The sequence below is a fragment of the Pseudopipra pipra genome, chromosome 19 (assembly GCF_036250125.1).
Source record: "Pseudopipra pipra isolate bDixPip1 chromosome 19, bDixPip1.hap1, whole genome shotgun sequence".
Lineage (NCBI taxonomy): Eukaryota > Metazoa > Chordata > Aves > Passeriformes > Pipridae > Pseudopipra > Pseudopipra pipra.
The window spans coordinates 8257699-8283802 of record NC_087567.1 but is presented as its reverse complement, the minus strand read 5'-3'; the positions used below and the strand labels follow the sequence as shown (position 1 = coordinate 8283802).

General features: G+C 40.4%; 1 protein-coding gene across 3 annotated transcripts in view; it reads right to left on the bottom strand.

Moving 5' to 3' along the window:
- The window catches only part of ANKFN1 (ankyrin repeat and fibronectin type III domain containing 1), a 132226-nt gene that overhangs the window by 55798 nt on the left and 50324 nt on the right, over window positions 1-26104 (bottom strand). For 2 of the 3 annotated variants that reach the window (XM_064676040.1, XM_064676038.1), the window contains 4 exons: window positions 14967-15102; window positions 11592-11793; window positions 4597-4807; window positions 1-195 (listed from right to left, as the gene is read on the bottom strand). In XM_064676040.1, coding sequence (XP_064532110.1) covers window positions 1-195; window positions 4597-4807; window positions 11592-11777 — 592 coding nt within the window. In that variant the 5' untranslated portion in view covers window positions 11778-11793; window positions 14967-15102. Of the gene's footprint in view, window positions 196-4596; window positions 4808-11591; window positions 11794-14966; window positions 15103-15252; window positions 15351-26104 lie in introns of all 3 variants that reach the window. The other variant, XM_064676039.1, reaches the window with a different exon arrangement.

Below are 26104 nucleotides of genomic sequence, written 5' to 3'. Positions count from 1 at the left end.
GGGCGTGTTCGTAGCCGGCCTTCATGCGCTGGTAGAGCCTGGCCCTCCACTCCCAGGCCTTCAGCTGCTTCTCCCTCTCCGCCGTGTCGGTGCCCAGCCCTTCGCTCCCCACCTGTGCAGACAGTTCAGTCACTCTCTGCTGGGCCTCCTGGACCAACGTGCTCAAATGCACCGACCTGCTTTCCATGTCAACAACTGCCAAGAAAAGGGGGGGGGAAAAAGTATTTTCTTGGTGGCGACAAAATTCTGCAAAGCACATATAAGGTCAAATCCTTGAACGCTCTGCTTTCCAGTAGTTATCTTGTCATCGAGTGGATTAGAGCCAATTTATACCACTTAAAGATCTGGCCCCTTAAGTGGGATTAGCAACATGAATAAATTTAGCACATTTTTTTTCTGCTGGTATTTCTCAAATGCTTAAAAATGTCTTAATTAGACTGAAATTGCATTTGTGTTTTAAGTTAGTGGGATATGAAAACCAAACTAAAGCAATAACCTCTCTCTCTCCAACCCCTACTTTGCCATAAGATCATAAGCTTTCACAAAAAAAAAAAAAAGAAGATTGTACTGGTTATAAACACATACAATATATAAACCTCTACAAACAGAGAGCTAACTGACAAAATTAAGAATGAGAGTTTTGTGCCTGAGGGCCACGAGTGGTAGAGAAGGGATCCCTTTCCAGGTTTTTGTTGTGCCAGTTTTGCCCATGTAATACCTAATTAGTTCTCTGAACAGGCAGTGAGCAGCTTGAGACATGGAGATTTTTTTTTCCTCCAGTGCTCAGGGTAATTTTAATTTAATGTTTAGCATTATGCCTGTATGAACTACTGTGGGCTACATAAAGGTGAAAATGAAGATCACATAGGATACAAAATAAAATAGGATTGATTTTATCCCAAGTCCACAAGACTGCCCTAAACCAGATTATAAAATCTCCCTGATTATACAGTGAAGTGTGGTGAATCAAGTCATATTTTCAGAGTTGCTCTTTGCCTAAAATTGTTCAAACAATTTGCAGTTTGGAAAATAGGACTTGTAACATTGTTTAATCTCAAAAGAAATGCAAGTACTGATCAGATGTTCAATATGCAGGAAATTGTGTACAGGAGAAGAAATGCTGAAATCACGGGAAGTAATTGGTGTTTTTGCAGAAGAGCTCTGAGATAGTCTTAATTTAAAAGGCCTCTGTTTACCAAAACCAGTGCCCTACCACATGCAGCTTCTCTTAGCAGTGGTGGGGGCTTGCTGTGTAGGGACAGCTCTTGTTTCCCCAAGGATTTCACAGGAACAGCAGGAATCTTGCACAGGCTGCACTGAGCACTCACACAAGCCAGACATTTCTGAAAACATCAAATTGTACCAGATGAAGCACCAAGGCTCTGACGGGTTTTTGACATCAAAACACCACAGGAGCAAATATGTCTGCAGATATGAATGTGCTATTTTCCAAACTGGGATCATATGGGACAAATCAGATTGGAAAGGACCTCCTCTAGTCCAACCATCTTGTTCAAAATAGGCTCAGCCAAGAGGTCAGACCAAGTTACTGAAGGCATTATCCAGTCTGGTCTTGAAAACTTTCCAGGATGGATGAAGGCTTTACATCAACTCTAGGCAACCTGTTCCAGTGCTTCCCTGTCCTGATGGTGAAAAGAGTGTTTGTTTTATCCAACCTGAACTTCTTATTTTAACTTTTCCCTCCATCTCTCATAATTGACAGTCAAAGTTTAGCAGAGTCTGAGAATAACCCTATGGACTGCTATGAAAACTGCCCTGGGATCTCTAAAGCCACAGGAGGAGAGCAAAGAATTACTCGACACCTCTGACATCCAAAGGGCTGTTTTTGAAGAATGTTTGTCTCTAAGACTTTGCTTTCATAAGCTGGCTTGCAGCCATCCTTCTTAAGTTGGATCATTCTTCACATGGACATCAGGGACATATGGGCAGGCTCCCTGGAATCTGCTGCTATCCTCAGAACTGCTGGTTTACTGGGAGGCCAAAGGTGATAGGATTTCCTGGATCCATGCCTACAATAAGTGTGCAACACATCTGACAGCACAACAGGACCGGGGAAGGAGATTTTATGTGCCAGAACTTCAGGTGATTGAGAATTGGCATTGGCTCAAGTTCTCACCAAGGATCTGGCTCTATCTGTTTAATCAAGATTCACATTTGTCAGGTCTTGGAAACGTGTCCAATCAGCCAGTGGGAATTTTAATCTTATTTTTTATTTGGGTTCACATGAACAAGCCAAACCATGAGTATATGATGAATAAGAGTAACTGAAAAGATAACACAGTGGACTTTGCCTCCTCTCCAGCTAAATTAGTGTTTTAAATGCTGTACTCTCTGACTTTAGTTATTTTGTATTTAAAAGATACTGGGTTCCTGTTAAGATTTATACAATCTGAGATCCATGTGGAGATGAAGATCACAGTTTTACTTTCTATTGCTTTATCTGCTGCTGTTCCTATTCCAGGCAGAAATCCAGGGGATACAGATGGAAGTTATCTGTCCTCCAGATCCTCTTTTCTACAGCATTAGGCTGGGGGCTATAATGAGATTTCAGCTGGATCACTACGCCTAATATAGTGGCAGAGCAAGAGTTTTCTCCAAAGGAAGCACTTGGAATGGGGAATTCCTCTATCTTGCAGCCTCCCAGCTCTGTGCATCTGTCCTGTACAGTTCTAATCAGATCAAGAGATGCTTGTGTGCGGTCCCAAAATTGGGTGAGTCAGGATTTTACCCTCCCATTGAGCTCAACTGCCCACCACAGAGAAATGGAAATGCTCCTGCTGGGTGCTGGGTCATGTTCTTGCAGCCCTGAGATGACACAAACAGAACAGATTTCATTTGAGCAGGGTTGGTTAAGTACAGAAAGCAGATACAAAGTGACTGGTATCAGTTCCACAAGAATGAAGCCACCTACAAAGGTGCTGTGACCCCTTGTTTTGAGGGCTGAAAATAACTTTGTGCATTTTGCTCTCAAGAAGCAACTGCAAACCCTTGAGGTAAGAAACCCAAACCAAACAATCGTTTGCTTTTTATTGAGAATGCTTCATCCATTATTTCAATCAGAAAAACTAAAAATCAAGATAAGTGAAGTGGAAATTTGGTGGGTATATTTTGAAATGGAAATGAGGTGGTTATATATTCATATTCTCTGTGTTCATAGGCATGTTTGCATTAATTACAGGAAATGAATACTAATTTATGATTGCCCCTGCTCGCCATCAGACTGCATTTATTTACAGATGAGGTCAATGAAAAATTAGTTTAGTCTTTTTTACTGCTGTTTAGAACACTCAAGACTGTGTTTTCCTCTAGATTTGTCATGGTTAATGAATGTTGCTTCAGCAGTCAATCATGTACTCTAAATGCTGTCACACTTTTTTTTAAAGCCTCAGTCATGAACCATGACAGAAAAATAAACAAATAAATATAAAACTAAAAAACTCTTTTCACTGAGCAGCTACACTATGCAAAAATCTCCAGGGAAGGTTAAAGGAGGCCAGAATAAATGATAATATAAGTGCTGTGGATATAGAAAAGCAATAAAGGTGTACCAACACTGAGGGTCTGGCAAAAAAACTCAACATGCACATGCACACACACTCTGCAGTGAAAAAACTGGCAATGTTAGTAGCCTCAAGGTGCAATTTCCTGGAGCACTGAGATTGACATGCCAGCACTAAATGTTGTTAATTTAACTAACTTCAAATTAATGGCAGAGTCTGCAGTGGCCGAACCCCTCAAACACAGTCTCATTATAGCCTTGCTGGGAATGTCCTAAATATAGGCATTGACAGTTTAAAACAAATTCTCATACATCGGGGTATTTTTAGACCCAAGTAAGGCGTCAGAGTTTGTGTCATGGTATAGGGTTGATTAATTGGGTTGGTAAGTCACCCTCCAACCCACACATTGGGCAGAAAAGGGCCCACGAAGGAATACAAAGAAGTTTTATAAGTACAATATGTAGTTCTGAGCAATATCGGTATTCCAGGGAAGTGAGAAGGTTTGGTTTGTGTCTAGGTTTTCCCTGGTTCGGTAGAACTTTGAGAGTCTCTTTTAAGTGGGATTTTAGGCCATTTGAAGACGAGGAGTGAGGATTCTTTGGGGAATGGAAATGACAGATTTCAACACAACCGGTCTCCTGAAGGCAGCAGAGCCAAAATCAAAAGGATAATCAAAATAAACTAAAGTCTAGACAACCCATCGTCCTTTCATTTTTGATAACAAACTCTTCATTGCAGCCCATGATCTTTGAGTCACTCAGTCCCTATTTCTGTACTTTTAAAGATTTTTTTCTCAGTGTTGGTATTAACTCAGCTGGCCAGTGTTAATCATGTTAGAAGCTCAACCTGATTCATCCCTTGGTGTATCTGAGATAGAGAACAAAAATATCTCCTGAGCATGCATTCAACAAGCAGTTATTGCTGTAAACATCCCCCAGAACTGTGATACTGTGCTGGTATAACCACCCTTATCATAAAACCAGGCAATTTTGGTGTGTCAAAAACTTTCCCCAAACCACATCACACTTGATCTCTTACAGGCAATTATCGAAGTCAATTTGTGTTCTTTACTTACAGTGTGGGCTTTCCTTTGCCCCAACGTGCAGAAGGGTCTTAGCAATAGGGACATTATTTGTCAAAATGGCAATATCCAGAGGAGTTAGTCCCTCACTGTTTGGTGTGTTCAGGTCCAGTTCCTCCAGTGTGTATTGATAAAGAAGAATCTGAACAGCATCCAGGTCCTGCTGTTCCACGGCCTCAAACATTGCTTCATTGCACTGGAAATTCTGTGTAGCAATGAGAACAGAAATTCAGTAAAATTTTTCAATTGTTAGTGCCTTAAAAATAAATGGAGAAGATTTGTGTTTTGTGAGATTGCTATAAAATATTGATCCTCCAGCCCCAACTTAGGTTCAGCTAGAAGAATGGCAATTGTTTGCTGCAGAATTGGGCTTGGCCTGCCTGACCTTGCTTCAGGTCTATGTGAAGATTCAAGTGAGTTTCAAACCCATATGAAACAAACCTATCGTGTTTAGACATCTGTCCTGTAATCAAATTATATGAGCAACATCATATGTTTTCAGTGTGAAAACAGGATTTCGTGTGAAAACAGACACTGTGATTTTGGCAAAGTCTTGGACTACTGAGTTTTCAAACTCAAAATTTAAAGTAAAAATCTACAAACTCAGGTGATCAAAATCTGAATCAAACAAGCTATTCTGGAGGAAAACCCTCCCAGTTCCAGTGTGAGCCAGCAATAGGTATTGATCATTTTACCACTTCAGTCATTTATAGGTGTTAGTATTACTGTGTTTAAGTTGTAACCAGAAGCAGCTTTGAAATACATAAAAGGATGTAGAAATGAGTCTGAAAAAATTGACTGCCCCTCAAGCAGGGAGAACCACTGAACCTTTTCCTTAGCAACATCAAGGAGATAAAAGAATGGTGTAACACAAAGGCACCTGTTGTTCCTTAATTGAGCTGGGGAGAAGCAGGTGCAGGAGAGTAGCATGGCCTGCAGGTTTCTGTTATGAGAACATCCTTCTGGAGCTACAGTAATGACATGTTATTTGCCAAGATTCTTTACATTCTCTCCCAGTGTCCCATTGCCATAATTAGCCAATAGGGTTTTTCCCCTCTTTGGAATGAATTAGTAGGAGCAAGAGGCCCAGCCTGGCAAGGAGGGCTCAGCATGCAGAGGAACTGAGATCTCTGTAGGTGTGTTGTGCTCCTGGGCAGAGTTAAAGAAATGCAAGAATTCAGAGAGCAACTCATCCAGATATGTGATGTGAACCAGCTCCCTGTGTCCTGAAACCACATGGAGGGACCACAGAGAAAATCCTTATCACAGAATGTATTCTTTATTCTATAAAATAAATATTAAATAGAAACCACCTTCTAGTGTGATTAGAAATTAACATTTCAACCACATCAAAACTTCGTTTTCTTTTTTAAATTGATGTAGTTTTGTTTGGCAGATCCCTGTCTGAGTTTTGCTCTCAGTGAACTGGCACTTTTTAAAAGAGCACTGACCTGCTGGAACATCTTTTGTCTCCTAAAATTCATGGGCTAATGGTTTGCAAGCAGTTCTGGGAACTAGAGTCCACAGCTACACCCTGGAATTTGATGGTTCTAGAGCGTTTTTTTTTTCAGTTGTGCTTGACGTTAAAAGTGTCTTCAGAAGTTCCCAGGCCTGACAGAGATCTGGTCAACTGTTTGGCATGTGAAGTGTTGGTGCCACACTCAGGAATTGCAAAGATCATGTTATCTAAAAGTTTTAATGTGGACCCCACCTGTGCAGGATTTTAGGGATCAGCAGAACAGGAGGACAGACGTACATTAAATGACCTTTACCCAAAATTACCAGTATGGAGAAATGAGATTCCCATGTTAAATGGCTGTCTAAGGGTGAGAGGAACAATGCAGCAATAAAGCAATTCTGGGACAGTAGTGCTGACTTGGGAATCTCCCTTTTAGACACTGAAGTACAAGACAGCTCATGCTGGAGAAATATTTTTTCTGTAGATTTCCACGCAGAATAAAAAGATGCTGCCTAAAACATCAGTGCTAATCCCAGGGCTCTGTCACATTCTTGGGTTGAGATTCTTCTCTGCATTGTAAGATTCTGATTTAATTTTATTATCAAATACTTAGACCACATTTCAGTGTTAGGTGTAAGATAAAAGCCTCAGAAAAAGGGGGAGCTGGATGGTGAGCAGCTCAATTCATCATTCTTCATCCACCACTGTTCAAGAAAAAAAATTGTCTCTGAGGACATGCACTGTCATTAGTGAGAGCACAGGTCCAGAAAATGTTAGCAAAGAAGACAGCACATATCTCTTTTGTTATAAAGTGAAACTTAAAAAATGACAGAACTTTTTACTGCAATGCAGCAATATTTTTTTGCCTTCCAGTAGCTCCACACATCAGATGTCTTGCTTATATAACACCTTATAATCTTGATATCCGAGACCTTCCTCTTGTTCTGGTGTTTTGCCCCTACTCTGAAACATGAAGTGATCTGGCTAGAGGTTAAAAGAATTTTAAGTAATTTTAATTATAATTAAAAAATATTTTAATTAATGGTATGATTCTGATACTTGCTGTATATCATCAGCTCCTACTAGTGATATAGGAAGTTCTTCTCTACTATTGTTTACGGAAATACAGGATAATTTTGCTTCAGAGTCATTTGCATTTTTATCCAATCAGAAAACCAGCAAAATCATATTGCTCTTGTAACTGATCCCAGCAAGGAAAATCTACTTATTTAGCAGTAAATTAATCAAGAGCTTATTACAAAGGGAATTTGTTGAAGGAAACTAAATTACTACATCAGTCTGCATTTCTTTTAGTTAAGTTCATTTTTGGAAACCGTTGGAGAGCAGAGCAAAAAGGTAAAGCTGGTGATATTACTGAGTGACAGGAAAGTAGTTACTCCTCTGTTCACATTTTCCTTTCTGTGGCAGTGGGTACACACATGGTTTTCCCTTTTTTTTTTTTTAACCAGAATAGTAATTCTCTTTTAATTGGCTTTACATATGTGCACAAAAGTTAAATGAGTTAACATTTGTGGAGTGTTACCCTAAGTGCTCAATACCATTATTTGGCTTTAATTCCAACTTTGTGTGAAACTCAGAAAATCTTGTGCTACATCTCAGGAGTTTCTTGCATTATATAAAACAAAAATTCCCTGCTACATAATAAAAAAATAAGAGATGGTTAACTTTGGTATTACAGCTGACATTAACCCAAATTATGGCTTGCAAAGGCATTTGGTCGTTTTCAAATATATATACACCCACTTTAACAACAGATATTTCCTATCTGACTGATTATTGTAGAATTATTTTAAAAACTTTGATTTAAATTGTTGTTGGTTTTTTTTTTTTTTTTTTTTTTTTAATTCAGTTATCAAGATTTAGACCTGCCTAGATGCCTTTCAAAATGCATCTTTGGATTTTTGCTTGCCAAGTGAAATACTTGAAGTATTTGTGAAATTTTGGCCCTAAGTAAGTTGCTGAACAGAATCTAAGCACGTGTTTAAGTTAATTTGTCATAAACACTGTTGCCAACTAACCTGTTGGCAAGACTGTTTCACCAAAAGAGAAAAAAATAAAAGCAAATTTCTATTTCTTCATTTCATTAGAAATCTGATTGAAAAAGCTGCCCTGATTTAAATGAGAAGCAGAACATGAATATTATAAGCTACTTCATCCAGTTCAAACAATTATGAGACCAAATTGCAAATATCAGCTTTTCCAAATGAACAATTCAGACACAAGCAATAGGCTGAAATATGTTGGCAAGTCTTGTGACTCCAAAGAGTGTAAAAACTTGGGAACTGTGAGATGGCCTTTCTAGCCCCTGTGTGCACCCCTCACGCTCAGAGCAGTGCCCATCTAACCATGCTGGAGCTTTTTCACTCAAAAACATCCTGGAGAGGCAGCAAAATATCTGCTACATCTTCAGCCCTGCTGGGGAACTGCCCCATTTGGAAGTTTGCATCCACTAAGTCCAGAAAAATACTCTACACACCTGACCAACTTTTCCCCAACTATTTGCTTTCACACAGAAAACAGAAATGTATTTGAAGATTATATAGTTTTCTGCAAAAAGCTGATCATATTCCATGTAAAAGGCTCTCCAGTGTTGCACTGTTTTTCAGACTTCTGCAGTCCAAGGATAAGAAATCCAAACAGGGGTAAGGGGCAATATCTTCAGACCCAAGTGCTCAATTTCAGTCCAGCTGGTATTGTCACAAATACCAACAAAAGCCTTGTGATTTCTGCCTTCATTTACATTTACTAGATAACTTTCTTCTGCTCTGAAAGGACAAAACCACTGAATTCAAAGAGAAACTGAATCACATTTACAAGTGATTGGGAGAAATTTAGGAGCAGTTTTTACATTGCTTTTTCCTTGACTCAGCCCTGCAGCCTCTAATCATTAGCTGGACAGCTGTGCTATGTGATTAATTTATTTAGGTGTTACTCTGATGCACAAATGTATATACTGAAAAGAACTACAGTATTGCTTTGCAGTAAGTAATAACCATGTTCCAGTAAGTGATTCAGTGCCAGAGTGTTTAGAAATGCAATCTTATGTAGCTTAATTAAAATGAAGTGCCCCTTTCAAGCTATTTGCTCTAGGTTTGACTGAAAAAGTCCACTATGTGCTACTGGAGTTGGAAAAAGTGGTAAAGTAGTTTCTGCAAAGACTTGTTTTGATAAACATGAGTTCAAGAATAAAGCTATTTTGGGACATTGCTATGTCTGCAGCAAGACAACAATTTACTGAATGGAAAGTGTTGCACAGCAAGAGAGACTGGAAAGAAAACTCTTCACTAGCCAAAGCTGAAAGAAAACAAATTCTAACAAATGTTGTTCACTTGTCTGGAGACATGATTTTACTCATCAACTTCGCTCTGGGGCACAGAAACTCAGTGATCAGAAAATACATCAGTCAGCAACTTGACCTGGAATATTTCCACCCCTCGCTATTTATTTCTAGGGAAAACTGGGAAAACAACAAGCAGGATGGATAGAATGGGATCCCAAAGCTCTTGAGTCGAGTGGGAATGTGTTCACTGAGTGTTGTGGACACCAGCTCAGCCCCCGGACTGGCAGGACCTACAGGTACCTCTGCTCGCTGTGGGTCAGCAGTGATAAAAGCTGTGACACCCCCAGGACAGTGGGGTGGGCTGGGGAAACAAAGTGAGCACAAGTAAGTCTGTGTCCCATTAAACACCACCCACCTCAGCAGGTGAGATGGAGTGTCACAGCTAGGACTGACTGAACAGGCACTCCCAGCACGTGACAGATCTGGAGCGAGGAGGGACAGAAGTGAGACTGTGAGTAGTTGGCTTGGTTGGCAGAGGACTCAACCCTCAGCAGCAGTGCCCTGCTCCTCAGTCTTCTGGCTGGGCTCATTGGCAATTTCTCTTCTCATTAGTTAAGTATGACAGAAGATCCCATATTTGAAGGAATATGTAATTTGAAGTGTGTATTTGGAGAAACACTGGTCAGATGATATGCTGACAGACTGGCATTCATTCAGTCTGCATGTCACTCTGCTCTGGCACGGTCCCCAGCTCTACTTTATCCTCCTCTTTCACTCACTTAGTCACACTTAAGCTTGCAATTAGAAAAAAAAAGGCAGGAAAAGATAGTGGCTAAAAAAATTCATCTAAAGAATCTTTTCCCACAGTTCATACTTTGAGACCCCAATTCAAATCATCCCTACAAACTGAAAAGCATCTGGAAACCCATGGCCTCAAAAGCACAGCTGTTGGCTCCCATGCAAAGGCTGCTTTCCAGCTCTCAAGCCCTGTTTGAGTTTCAGGCTTCCCCTGTAAAACAAGAATCTATTGGCTCAGGCAGAGCTGAGGGAGGCAGTGATGATCCCCTGCTTCCTTCAGGTCCTGGTCTTTCTTCACAGGAGACAGACAACAGTCTCCATGGATCCTCTAACTTCAAGAAAGGCAGGATCCTAGGGGATAGCATCTGCCACTTGATTTTAAAATCATTTTCAATTCCTGCATTGATTCATACAATTTGTGTCATACATAACAAAGATTTGTGAGTGTTAAAGGAGTCTAGAGTGGGCTTTTTCCTCCTGACAATTTTTGTTGTCTGGCCCAGACACACTCAGAGTTTACTCCTGCATTGTGTTGAGCATCTGCTCTAGTGCAGCACAGAAGTGGTTCCAAGAGGTGTCTGCTGGTGCATTCACAGACACTCCATTAGTCACTGCTCTTCAGAAGAGGAGAGGAGCTCTCTCCTTCAAAATAATTCAGAGGAGAAGTTGAAGGATATTCTTCCTACTTATGGAAAAGGGGAATTTATTTTGTTTTGGCAATATCAACAGCAGGTTTATCTTCCTCCAGCAAAAAATTCTGCTGTGCACTGAACTTCCATTGTGGTGTTATTTCAGGGACACAGGCCATTCTTCAAAATTTGTGCACTGGAGGTTGTGTGACTTCACCAGCACTGGCAGAAACAGGAGCCCTTGTGAGGGTTAAGTCCAGCACGTGCTGTGCAGTGCTGACAGCAGAGTGCTTGGCTGTGATTTGGATGGGGTACTCAGGCCAGACTGCTCCATGTGTGATCTTATTCTGTGGTCTTACCTAGTGACCATCACCACAGTCTCTGAACAACCTTGCATTTATCTGTCAGGCCTGCAAGTTCCACTTCCACTTCTATTTAAGCCACCTTCAGTTTTCTAAAAATACTTTTTTATTTATTTCTTGTAAGAGAAGCTGTTGCATGTATAGATTTAATTCACATTTGGTCACATTAGTGCCAAGTTAAAACCTTACTCCTAAAATAAAGCATCATCACTTGCATAAGGCAGCCTGTCTTTAGCCTTCAAGAAGGGCAGACTTTTATTTTCAAATAAAAGTCTTACAAATGACTTACAAAGACTCCCAAAGGGTAAGGCTGTGAGGAACACACAGCGCTGGGCAGGGAACAAAAGCCAGCTGATGAAAACCGCGCAGATTAAAAGCAAACTGATTGAGGAGATTAATAGGACAGTAAATTGGCAAGTTGATAGAGATCAAGTAATTACCATGGAGGTCTTGCGGAGGCTGAGGCGGTCGGAGCGCGCTCGGAAATAGGCCTCGTCGAAGGACGTGTGGCTGCCCTTCAGCTTCTCCGACAGGTTCCGATAGAGCCGCTTGGCAGCGTTGGGAGAGGAGGGCATGCTGTGCTTCTTGGTCTGGAGGAGACTCAGGTTGTGCATTTGCTGGGTCATTTTCAGCTGGAAGTTTCTAGAAGAGAAGCAGCAGCTGTTTAACGAGGTTTTGCCGCACCGTCGGTTGGGACTGTTCCAGTGACAGGCTCCCCACAAGGCTGCTGGGGCTGAGAGCTCACCCACAGTCTGGGAACACTTAGAACCCACTTTTTTGGGCTTTTCCAATGGCAAGTTGCTCTTTATAGAATATGGACAGGGAGGGGGAACGAAGGATGGCAAAAATAAAACAGATCACTTCAAAATTATTCACTAATTTGTCTAAGAAGGGGTTTCAATGAGTGAGGAAAACAGCCTTTTGACAGAGTGAGTTCTGGTGTGCAGGTGTCAGAAAAAATGACACCCAAACTAAATGTTGCTGTTTACAGTTTCATACTGAGTGGTTTCTTCCTCAGTTAGTGGACAGGCACTGGTTTTGTCTGTATATCACTTTATCCTGCTCTGTGTTTGTCCTGTCCATTCAGACCACAAGCCCTTCCAAGAGGGACTGCAGCCTCTGACTGCCTACCCTGATGAGATTTCCATATTATCTCATAATTAAACAATACTTTCTATGTTCTATGATTACAGTAATTTTTCCATATTAGGAAAAATTGAATTAATATTTAACTCTGGAATTACTTTATGTGGGAATAATTTTGCCTAAGATTCAGATTTGACCCAACTTCAAGCATAGGAAACTATCCCCTTGAAGTCAAAGGTGAGAAAAATGCACCATTTCTTCACATTTCCTTCTTTCCTGTCTACATCTTTCTTTCTCACTTGTACACTGTGGTGAGCAGACACCCTGAGCACAAAAGTATCTGATTCTGTGTAATCTCACATATTCTCCACACGCACAGGGTATTGAAGGGAGACCAGGTCTCTGAATGAGGAGAGACAGAGTCAACACAATTGTCATATGTGATGAGAGGACTTTGTTAAATTAGAACAGCAGCATGTGCAATCAGAAGGGAATTATGTGAGCTGCATCCCTGAAACTAATGTGCAAGTGTGGATATGATGAGGAACAAGCTCTCTGAGACTCAATACTGCAAAGATTTCGGACTGATTTTCTCTGAGCTTATGGAATAAAATGATTATCCGCCTTCCACTTTTCTCTGTTATTAATATTTTAAAGAAACTCAGCAATTTATCAAATTTAATAATGTAATTCTCAGTTACTTAGAGTAACACATCCAGTTTCTATTTTTATATAGTGCTACAGATTATCCCACATAAATTTCTCCTCTTAACATCTGTTTTCAAGAATTTCTCCCTACTAAGAGTGGAGTGTGGGTCGAGACACAGTCCCAAACTGTGGACAAAAATAGGCCAATAATTGCCATAGGCATGTTTGCAAAGGAAGTTTCAATTTCCCAAACCCATTTGATTTCAAGAGTACAGTCATTGAATACCAAATACCACACAGTCAGTAGTAAACTCAGGAGAGACAGAGCAGTTTGCATTCACTGTGCAAACCTAAACACCCTCAGGACTGTCCATGTTACACATGGAAGCTTTGTCAGTAGATGGCCAGAGCGGACCCCCAAGCCTGAAACACATGGAAGAAGATAATGGAATCACTTATAATCTCATCAAAGTTTCTTTTAAATCTAGAGCAGGTGAGTCTGCACCTTAAAAATGGCAGCTATTCACCAATAAAATGGGTGGCACCTTTGCTATCCACACAGAATTGGTGCATCACAAATGACTTGAAACACAGAAATGTTCCCTGTATACTCAGCATCAATATCCTGGACTAGTGCAGGGAATAAACACAGAACAATAAAGCAATAGCTGGAATAACATAATACAAATGAACTGCATTTTTTCAGCACTGTACTGAAACAGTAAGATGCAAAATGCTGCTGCACATTACCATACTGAGCATGTTTCCTAGTCACATACAAGGTATGAAATGAAAGAAGAAAGGTAAGTTGCATATTCTGGAAAACTTTCTGGAAATGTGGTCTTATTATGCTGTAGAAACAACTCCCAGGAGAGCAATGTGAATGAGATAGGGCAAAATCATGGGTAAAAATATAATAAGAAATAAGGAAACAAACAGCTTGATTCCCGTGATTCTACAATGGTAAGCAGAGGGGGGTTTTAGATGTTGTCACTTTGTTTTTACAGACATAAACTATTTCATGAGAGCAGTTTTAGGCTCCATTTAAAGTTACTAATTTTGGATTTTTTTACAACCAAATCCTTGCCTCAACAATCAGGTGAAGTCCTGAAATATGCATTGTCTTAACTAAAATAACACATCCCCCAGCTGAAATGCACTTAGCCTCAGGATAAATCATTGTCACAATGAAAATTGTTACAGCACATCAAAGACTAATTTAGAAACAGGAGATGTCCAGAACTGATCCATTTGATTTTTCACCTATGGAAGCCTCTGCACAAAGGTGACACAGGTCAGGATGAAATAAAGACATTTCCTTATGGTTTGGAGATGTGTGATCCAACTTTCATTCCCACAGCAAGTGGAGAACTGCAGCAAACAGCACAGCCCAAGGTTTCTCAGTAAAAGGCAGAACTAGACAGAATGACAACAGCAGCTCCCCTTGTAACTGTTCATAACTAGCAGCAGTTTGCATTTCCAAGAATTAAACCCCACAAAAGTCTTAGGGCAGCTCTCTGGGGAAACAGTTACTGCACCAGCCTGGGAACACCCACCAGCCCAGTCTGGTTTGTGTGATTGTCACCCTGCCTGTACCAACCCAGGGACCGAGGGCTCCCCACACACATTTCATGCTGCACATCCTGGAGCTCAGTCTCAGTGACAGAATTTCTACTTGCCCCTCTAACCACTAAAGTAATCATTTTATTCCCCCAAATCAGGGTGCTTTAAATTCAAATTCAAATACAAATGAATATGAAACAGTTGCCCTTACAAAAGCTTTTTTTTTTATAATTGCCAAATACTGAGCAAATGTTCATGCCCTTTAAAATATATTACAGAGAGAGAAAAAACCCCAAACCTAAATTATAGCTGACTCTCTGTTGTCTGTGGCACACATATGCAAAACTGTACAGACAGGTGCACTGGTAGGGCACAGCATAGCTGTAAAAGCATTAACTTCACATTTTAGGAAAACACAACAGCTGAGAAACCACTCCACACTGTATGTTTATGAAACCGTCTTAGAGTTGAAACTAATAATGAAGAATATATGCATGAAAGAGTTAAATTTTACTTACCAGCTTAGGCTGTCCAAGGCAAAAACGTGAACAAGTTGCTGGTAATTGTCCACTGTCTTCCTTCAATGGATCACATTAGCTTTGCTGTCTCTGCTGGCTCAGCCTCTGGGCAGAATGAGTAAACCTCTTCCTTACACTGCATGAATGATCAGATATGGAAAAGCTTATTACTAGTAATTACACAAGTCCAAGACTGCTGATAAAATCTCAGAGCAGAGCAGTATTGAAAGCAAATAGTGTTGTATCCCAGGTAAAATGTTTGGTGCCTTAACTGTACTCGAGTTACCTGTGCAGCTACAGGAGTGACTGCTATGGGAAGCTCTTGTTTCCATGTCAAAGATGCCATGGGTCCTGTGTGCTTTTAGCTTGTTGTAGCCTCCAAAACTGATCAGCAGCACAGCGTGCAAGGAGAAAAAAGAATTACTGCCAGAGTAAACCAAACTGCCATCGTAATTAATTTGCCACGAAATATGAGCAAAAAGACATTAATGCAGCCATCTTCAAGCAGTTGGCTTTGTGTTAAAACAATCAAAAGGGGAAGAAAAAAATCACAGTGCTACACTCAGTGCAGTAATGCTTGTTGCATGTGATGTATTGTTTCTTCTTTCTTGAAGCACGCTGCCACTACAGCTGTCTGCAATCATAGCAACAAAAGCAGCAACCAGAGCCATAGCTGTGGGACATCTGCAGGATCACTGGAAAGCTCCCAGCCTGAGCAGGTTATGCTTAAAAAAAAGATTATTAAAGGAATAAGAAAAACAAACCCTACTGAAACAGATCCTGTAATGTCTGCATTAGCAGCTTCCAAAATAGTAGAATGGTGGTATTTCGAAATCTAATTTATTTTTTTTTTACTATAGGGCTAAAAATGCAAATGCAGGATCCCACGGAAACCCACAAAAATGTTGCTAAGTCAAATATGGAATAGCTGTACTTAGAATTCTAAAAATAGTGTAGGTGATAATCAAAGAGAAACAACAATCTAGAAAATTGTTATCCTTCTGGACAGCCCACTGGGTTAAATTTGTGTAACCAGAACACTCCTGTGTAGATCTGGCAATAGAAAAGAATTAAAACACACTAATTCCTGGGTCTGTCATAGCCAATGATCAATAATATCTACAGAAAAGGTATTTTTTATTGTTTTTAAAGGGATATCAGAGCTGGAGTTACAGTCTGCTGAAAAAATTCCCCTGGTTTTATTCAGATATGATGCTTGATCTTTTGGAAAATGTTGAAACCTCCCAAAATCTGGTGATCAGCCTGATTCTCCCACCTTTCAGGACTCAGTTAAGGATGCTGTGCCTCCTACCAAACAGCAGCCTTTCGCCCAAGTAGCTGAACCTAAAACGTAGTCCCAGGCCTGATGTTTGTATAGAATGGAACCTTAACTTAGTCTGTATTTTTAGATCAATCTGGATATGGACCAAACCCTTCTCTGAGGGTTTTTCTCTATGCACATATGCATCCATATCCACGTGGGGGTGTTAACATACACATGGATATATCTCAAGGACATAACAAGAATATCAAATGCAATTACTTAGTGTTTTACTGCAGCAGAGAATTGCAAAGTGCTGTGACAACATACTATGAACAACATTCCTCCTCCTATACTGTGAAAATCAGAGTGTGTAGGGTTCCCTCTTTTGTTCTGCCCCTCCTAAGGATCATCAGTCAGAAGGCAGCAGGACAGCTGACTGAGGTCAGTGCTCCTTGCCAACAGGAGGAAATTGGAAATCTTTTAAAAACCACCAAATACCTCTCTAACACTGAGATACTATCTGGAAAAAAAGCATGCTGAAAATCTGAGAGGTTTACATCAGTTCAAATTAAATGTAAGCCTGAAAAATCCATTTTAAGTGCTGTGCTAAATAGACATGATTCTTCTGAGTCCAAATCCCTGGTTAAGGTTTTTTTGGTCTGTATGGACCCCACCTATGGAGCTCACTTGGGAAGGAATTCTCAATTTCTAGCTGCTTTCAGGGATAAATCTTAAGTGAGTTTACTGAAACTAGTCTATTCTGGACCATTTTCTAGAAGTTTCTCATTGTGGGTCAGTACTCCTTCTTTCCTTTGCTTTCTCTCTTCAGACTGGTGGAAAGTAGCCCTTGTACAGTTGCCATTTCAATTTTTATAATGCTTACTACTCCTCTATTGCTACCTAGGCAATATTTGGTACAATAGCAAAAGTCAGGAGGTTTTCTTGCCCAAGCTAGTTCTGTGAAAGACAACTAGGATTTTTTTAATCTAAAACCCCCCCATATTTATGATCTCCCTGACCTATGAATATAAGTTCATTATTAAGCTGTTCAAAAGCCAGAAGACACAAAAGAGCACTCAGCAAGGTAAGAGGAGTAATAATAAACTTATCAAATTATAAAGTCATGAAATCGATTACTGAAAATTATTAATGCATGTGTGTAAGTGGGTGCAAGAGGCACTTACATCTAGTTGTGGAAATGGAGAAGACTAAAAGACCTTCAGAAAACAAACACCTGGGTTTCTGATAAACACAGGGAAGCAGATCTGTTAGTCTGATCTTGTACCGAAATTTGTTTGTTCTCAAGCCTTTGATGCTCCCATGAGATGACCTGGAGATGTCAGCCATTTATTACTGCACTTGCTGATATTCCACACTTACTAGTCAAACAGTGTTTTGGTGGCTATACTCACACTGCTGACTTACTGAGATTTTCATTCCATGACTGATGACTCCAAAAGTTCACTACCTGCAGTGCACACCGTGAGCTGATTCCACAAGTTGTTGTTATTATTGCTATTGCTAGAGCCCCACATTTTGTGAAGATGTTTGTTTAATGGGACATTTCGTTCAGAGAGGCCACCCAAGTTGGCTGATTCACCGACACTGTCACCAAAACGTTCCCCTCTGTTGATCTGAGCTTTATACCCCACAGATATTTTTTGCTGTTGTATTGGCCGTCAGCTCCATTTAGCAAATTCTTTGTTCCTTCACTGGGACGTTTCTGGGATGAGGGAGCCGAGGGATGAGGAGCTCTCAGCGCCGCTCCGTGTCCCAGGTTTTCGCGTCCTCCATCGATAGGTGGCAGCGTTCGCCCAGTTCTCCAAAATCCTGGAGTGGTCCCTGGAGCAGCGGCCACACAGGGACCGCCTTGTCCCCAGCACACGATGTCCAACTCTTCCTTGCAGATGGCATCCCACGTCCTCCATCCCCAGAAACATTCCCATGTTTTATATCGCACAGACTGAGTTTGGGAAAAACATTTGGTAGACCAATAGTCTGGAAGCCGGGTGGGAAGTTTGGAGCAAAGAATCTCACATGGAGCCTGACTTTTCTTCCAAATCAGTCCATAACAAAGCTCTCATCATCATAAGAGACAAAGCTGTATTTTAGGCTGTTCATAATCCCCCTCAAAGAACAAATATTGCTCAATTGTCAGATCTGATATCAGGCAACGGAGCCAGGCAGACTGGATACCTGGGAATGGGATCTCCAGCCCCTCTCCCAAAGTAGCATGGTCAGGATAGCTCTGTCTGGCGTTTGTATGCTCTCTCATTTTGAAAATCCATGACTAGAAAGGTGGATAAAGTGACTCTCTTCCTTGAAATGAAATATTGGGGTGTTTTTTTATTACAGTCAAAAGTATTCAGTGGGAAAGGTAAAATAAAAACAAAACTCCCTAAAGCCTATAAAAGTATATCTTTCTTTGCCCCCCCCTCATTATTTCTTGCAAGCATTTATACATATAAGGTACTGCAGTAAATTCCAACTCTGGTTTTGGCAATTCCTGCCTCTCTGGCTCCTTGTTTACCTATCATCTTTCACACATACCCCTTTGCCAATTTGTTAATTCTCTGTCCTATTCCCTGATTTCTTGTGTTTCCTCAAGGACATTGATCTGAGTCTTACCATTTCACTAGTTCCTTTAGGCAGTGTTCTTGATCCAAACCCACAGCAAATAACCTATTATCCACAGAGACACAGTAGTATTCAGTGTGCTCGTAAAAAAAAGACAAATATTTCCCAGTTCATCAGTCACAGACGTGATCAAACTTAAGAAATTCTGAAATTGTGAGTGAAGAAAAAAAATTGTGCTTGGAGTAAGTTTAGAAAATTTCCCAGTGAAATAATTTTCCCGAGTGTTTTGAAATATTTGAGACGCCCGTGATGCGAAGTGACTAAATGGAACTGAGCTTGGCAGCCCCGGCTCCTCCAGGCTCCCTGCTGCATCCAGGGCTCCCAACCTGTGCTCCTCTCAGCACAGCCCGGATTTCAGCACAGCCAGGCTCTGCTGCAGGGCTGAGGGGGGCAGACCCAGCAGCACTTGGGGCTCACAGGCTCCCACTTGCACAGGAAGGGCTGTGCAGGACGGGAGTTCTCCAGCTTTGGGGCAGCCTGGAGGGCAGCGCTGCCTCGGAGCTGTGGGCTTGCTGCTTGTACCTCTGAGTCTGGTTTTAGATGAACCAGCAGCAAACCAGGGCTGTTTGCTCAGAATTCCATAAAGATGGCATGGTTTCTGGTATAGTCACAGTGTCTTCCCCCCTCCCCACCTCAGTCTTTTTAATTGGAAAATTCCTGAACATAATAATTCCTGGCTGCAGTGGAATAGAATCAGGCCTGGAGTGTCTGAGCTGCAAAACACTACTTAGTCATGTGGGATCATTTGGAGTGTATGTTAAGGCAGACAGAAATACCTCGGTAGAATAAGTCCACCACCTTCCTGTTTGAACCAAGGAATTAAAGAGCAGCTGCTGTTCCCTTAGGGATCCACATATCCACATACCAACCAAGAGATGTGCACCAACCTTGCTTGATGGGAATGCTGCCCTCCTTCAGAACCAACAGAGCTCACTTTTTGCTGATGGTGCCTGTAATTGTTCTCAAGATTGGGGAAACCCCCTAAATTTGTGCAAACACATTTATCTTCAGAAAGCATGTAAAAGTACGTAAGAGCACTGGACATATCCAAAGATATTCATTCCCCGAGATCCTTATCCTCCTATAAGATAATTTGTTCATCAGAAACAAATTACCCAGCTGAACATCACAGAAATAATGAAGTTGTCAGCAACAGCAGCACAACTGTGATGTTTTGTCAGCCTCCTGTTGATTATGCTATCTAGTCAGATGCTCCAGATAGAGATAATTTATGCCATGTATTGTTTGGCCATGACTACTCCCAGCTGCACTGCATTTAATTCAAGTTACAGCAGAATATATTACAAACAGAAATTAAGAGGCTTTTCACAGCTGGCAATTTCTAGATTAGGGAAGAATAAAGAAAAACCAGAATTTACCAATGTTGAGCATGGAACAAAGCTGAACAGAGGCAGACACACAACTCCAGAGAAGCACATTTTTTTTTAAGCTACATTTTTAGGGTTGTGACACTGTCATTAAAAAACCCAAAAAGAACATATAAATATATAGGTAAGTGTCATTGCAATTTTTGTGTGATTGCAGCAATTAGCAGTGTACTTACTAATATAAGACATATTTCTGAAGATTGATCTCCCTTCAAAACTTGTTGTATAAGAGCATCTGTTACAAAGCACTACACAACTGTCATCATTTTTCATACTGAATAAAGAGACAACTTTGATAACAAAATAACAACTTCCTACTGTTCTGTGAACACCAAGCACTGTTTATTTCATTAATCAGATACTCCTTAAAGAGCACCTTGTTTGCCCTGATAAAAGCAGAGATCTGTTTGCAAGCAATGATCTCTCTTTAACAAATTAAAATCAGGCATTTAAAAAGAGACACAAAAAGCCAACCAACAAACAAAAAAAATGCAAACCAAACCAAAAAACACTGGAAGAAGGTGCCATTGCAGGAAAACTTTGCTGCTGAGGACAAGTAGCAGGAAGAGGGGGGCTGTTTTCAAAGGCTAACATTTACCTGGGGAGAATAATTTGTCCAGATCCTGATGGAGATAGATTATTCTAGATACCAACAATTCAAACCCAGAGCCTATTTGTCTGCATTAGCAGAGGAAGAACCAAAGGAGATCTGTCTCACTGGAGCAGCTTTTGTGAATAGCCCCGTAGGCCATCTCTGTTACAGAGGAGCATCAAGGTTCTGGCTGTGAGAGTTTTCCACAGGCTGGAATTCATACTGCAATCACTTGGTCTGATGTGGCTGTTCATTTACATTTGAGTTAAAATGAAAATAACTCTGAGGAATTCCAAACCAGTGTCTCACAGGAGCGATACAAAAACCTAAACAGAATAGAAGCAATTGCTGTGAAGTAATTCCAGATTTTCCAGTGCCATTCTATCTCACATGGAGTTCAAGAGCACATTTAAACCTCCATTTGTTACACAGCATTTATGAGAGCTTTCAAATCACGAAGATCCAAGGTTTACTGCAGAGGCAATGTACAGGGACATAACAAATTTTGTTAAAACCTTTTTTGTATTTTACAGAGACAAGGACATATCATTGTGTATACTTTTCAAGGGGCACAGCAAAATCAGTGGCAAAACTCAAAATACGGGATTGTTCTTTCCTCAAGTGCAACATTTCAATAAAAGTGAAATTAAAATGCAGGAGATGCAACCAAATCTTTCCTGTGTAGAGCAGAAAAGATCTGTAACATACTTTGCCAAAAATCATTACTTTTTTATTGCAGTGGAGGCTTTTACAATATGAAGCAGCGAGAACAGCAGCTCATGGAAATATCTTCTCATCACTTTCCTTAAGCTCTAAAACTGATGAATCTGTTCCCTTTCAATTAGTCATGTCAGTAAGCAATAAACCCCAGTACTCAGCCTCCCTGTGTTCTGAGTCCTCTCCACCACCATAAAGGAGATCAGAGCAGGGAGGGATCATTGCTCCCTGCAGCACATCCTCTTTGGATGGATGTGGTTCACAGCTTCTCTTCCCATTCCTCTGCCTTCTTCCCATCCTCACTAATGCATCAACCAACTCCAAAGGTGAGAAGTGAAGCTGAAATAAACTCCTGCTTTTCAAGGCAGCTTGCAGCAGGCCTTACTCTGGTTTCCAAAAAGTCAAAGAGAATCTGATTCAGACCATGAGATTCTTGGTTTTGTTTCCCATATTCAGGTTCTGACTTAGCAAAATCCACGGCATGCAGCCTTCAAGCCACCTATTACTCCTTTCAGGACTGAAAGGAACCCAGTCCCTCTTCAGGAGGGGTTGTGGTAAAGGCCAAATCCTGAGGTCTATGAACTTCCCTCCTGTTCCTAGGCCCACTGGGATGTCTTTACTCAGTCTCCTAATCCTCACATCAGAAATAACAATGCTGACTAATCTTGGCACTTCCAGCACACAACAGGACTCTGGCAAGTGCTGGGATCCACTGTGGGCAGGACAACTCCTGGCCTGCTCCAAATCACACTCTGAGCTGGTTCAGTCTCATCACCTTTTCTTCTTCAAACCACATTAAAACACTTGTTAGTCCCAGAGTAGAGATGCTGGCTGGGAAAACCTTTGAGATCTCAGGCTCACATACCCTAAAAGTTTGCTGTATCAAGAATGTTTTGTTATCTACTTGTTCACTTATGTTTCAGTTACATGCAGCACATTGAAAATATTAAAAATTAACTTCAAAAAGTGTAAAAAACCAACACCCCAACAGAATATTATAAATAACTACTACCTATATTCTTATAAATGAAGAACTTCAAAAGTGTTTGTACATCATCAGCCAGATATTACATTCATTAGATCTGTCACAGGAGACAGATGGGGAATATAATTTGCTACTGTGTTAAAAGATGGGATATTGATTTGAAAACAAGGACTCATGGTCCAATGAAACAACATTCTCTGCAGCTAGAAGTGCTAATCTGACTTCATCTGAATAGCCTTAATAAATATTTGCAAACCCAGGCTGCTTAGGTGGCTTAATTAAGAAAACACTTGCTTTTCACCTTTAGGAATTAATTTCCTTCAGGGTCAGTGTTTGGTGGTCTTACAGCTATCACAAGAACTTCTACACACTTCGGAATGATTAATGATCCCTGCTCTGAAAAATTATGAGGTGCTATAAGGAGAAATTAACTGAATTCACACAATGTGAAACCTCTCACTGAGGAGCTTTTCTCTGTGTATTTTTTTTAAAAAGGGGCACGATCTGTGTGCGTGTGAGTCAGAGATAACTTGTCCATGAGTGCCCCCAAACCTGCACAGAATTCTCTCCTGTGCTGATGCAGTGAGTCTCTCCCAGAGGCAACACTGAGCCCAAGTGAAGTTTTACAGATATTAAGTGCTGACAAGAGAATTATCCTTCAAATAACACTGGTCAATATGACACCTGAGCGTTTGTACAGAAAAAACCAAACAACTCCCAAGGTTTTAATTCCGATGGTTTCTTGATTGTAAAATCACCCCTTCCCCCCAAGGCACAAACCCAAAAATGTGTAGTTTTATCACACCAGTTTGAATCCCTGTTTTGTGACTTTTTTTATATTGGTAAATAATATGCTTTAGGTCACTCAATGCAGGTCTTTTGAACGGTTGCAACTGAGAATATAATTTGCCTCTTGAAGGCACTATTCTGGAAGAATTCCTGCATCTGGGCCTCTGTCCCCTTTCCCAAATAGGCACTACTGCAACAGATTCCAGACAACATCCAGTGTTGCTACTCAGCCAGCAATAAAGCCACAGATTTCCAATGACATGGATGATAATTTATTATACACAATCCTCTTAACAGAAAATCTTGTGCTGCAATACTTTGGAAGCACCTGATCTTTTCTCTTGCCTGTACTTTCTGATAAAACTGTGTAGTTTGGTTTTAATTAGGGGCCCTAATTAGAAAGAACTTGAGCATTAGCAACTGTCGGTATGCAGGATGACTTTGTTGCCTTGCTTCATCTTTTACATAAATTTGCTGAATAACAGAAGGTCGATTTGGTGATTCCAGCTGCACTTGGGAAGACTCAGTGTTAAACATGAATCACAGGGCTCTTTCTTAGAATTGCTGGTGCAGATGGCTCTGTTGCCTGCTGTTCAATACAAACAAGGTGACTGTTCTTGAGAGAAATATTGAGCTACAGACAGGGGGGGAAAAGTCAAGCTGGCACGAACAACTTCAGCATTAAATCATAGGTAAGGAGCAACCATGAAAAAAATTTTAACAAAGGGGTTCAATGACAGAGCAATCCCTTTCACAATATTCTATCAGAAAACTGAGATACATTTTCACACTGTCTTCAGCACAGAGATGGGTGTTTTGTATGGGAATTACTGCTGGAAGTACAAACACCTGAAAGGTCCAGGGATTGCAAACAGATGGAACAGGAAAAGGAAAGTAGCAAGAGAGGTTTGTCCAATGGTTACTAAGTGTAGCTGTGGCAGAGCTAGAATTGGACATTAATATTGTTCCAGTATTTAAATCTCATTATATGGCTTAACAGAAATGCTGAAATTCTGTCCAATCTTTTGATTTTTACCCCCCTCCCCTGATTTTTACTCTCCCATTCAAGAAGTTACCATGCAACTGAATTTTCACATTACTGACATGCTACATTGATAATTGGAAAACCCATAGATTAGATTACATAAAGTTAGAACAGGATAAAGCTAGTGGTCAACTAATAATTCCATAATTTTTCTTTAAATGAGGCTATTTAAATGAGGCTACTTTAAAAATCAGTTTAGCACTAAGAAATGAATCTGTACTTCAGCAAAAGTCAAAGTATCAGTATTTTAATATCACAGAAAAGTTTGATTACTGAACTCATTATTATATCACAGTCTCACAGTTTAAATACGACTGTGAGACTGACATATTGCTATAATACAGTTCTTATTTTCTGAAGGACATGCAGCCACTCAGAAAAGCATGTTCAAACTGATTCAATCTTTAAAGGATGATTTTTTAGAAGGCTGAGAAATCCAAGACTAACTACCAGCCTCCTGAAAACAGGCAATCTAAAAATTGAATGCTTTGATATATCAGCACAGAAACTGTGCTGGGAGAATACAAAATTGGGGGACACATAAAAAGGCAAGTGAAGCAGTTCTGTTTTCTAACTCTGGAAGAAGCACAAGATATAAGCTTAATAGTAGCAGTCCACCACCACAAAGATTGCCTGGACTTCCCTCTATTTGTACCAGAATTTAGCTTGCAAATATAAGTACTAGAGAAAACCTGATTCACAGAATTCCAAATAGCTCTAATATGAGTTTAAAGAAATAATGCAATCATAGTTATACACCATTAAACCCAGAAATTTTGGACAGAGTTTTTCCACGAACTTATCCATGAATGTTATTCTAATATGCATCATCATGTTCAATAGGCTTTTGAGAATAATAAGGAGAATAATACAACTGGTACTTTCAGCCAGAATCATTTATACAGCCCTTATGAAAAATAAAGATTTCAGGCTTTAAAGGGAAATGAATCTTCTCCAATTTTCTGTGATCTTCCCTCCATAATGGGGGCTCTTATTTTGTTAGCAAATAATAACCACTCCTCTAAATTACTGCCTTTTGGGTATCTCCTAAAGAGCTGCTGGTTTCTCAGCTTCCTTAGCTCTTAGCTTTGGATAGGGAGAATCTCTCCATAGGTTACAAATACAAAACCTCGCTGCACACGAGAAATATTTACTTTCCTCAGCTTCTTTAACCCTAAATTCAACAATCCCAAAGAGCAAATCCCAGCACAAAGAGCAGCCCTAACAAACCTTGGCAGGCCCGAGCTGCTGCTGCTCTGTGTTGTCAGTGAGTTGTCAAAATGCAGCAGCAAAGTGGTTCTGAGCTCAGGCAGGATTTCCAACCGTGCCCATGGTGCTCACAGGAGATGACAGGGGAAGAATTAAATGTCACTCACATGCCAGAAATACTTTTAAAAGTGGGAAATAAATGAGTGACCACAAGTGTACAGGAAAAAGCCAATAGGATTGTAGTGGTAAGTTTGGAACTTGCAGGAAAAGCTGTGGGCCTGCAAGGTGTGTTTTTTCCAGGGCTTGCTCCCAAGCTGAGTAATTCCTTTTGATTTCCTTTGTCTGTCTGGACAAAGCAGCATCTCAACTGTATTTCCAAGCAAACAATTACATAAAACTAGAGGTCTTCTCAGAGATAACTCATGAACTTTTCCTTTCCTTGAAAAACAATGTAGAAAATTAAGGAATTACTGCACTGAAAATTAATACATCCATACGTGTCTATCAAAAAA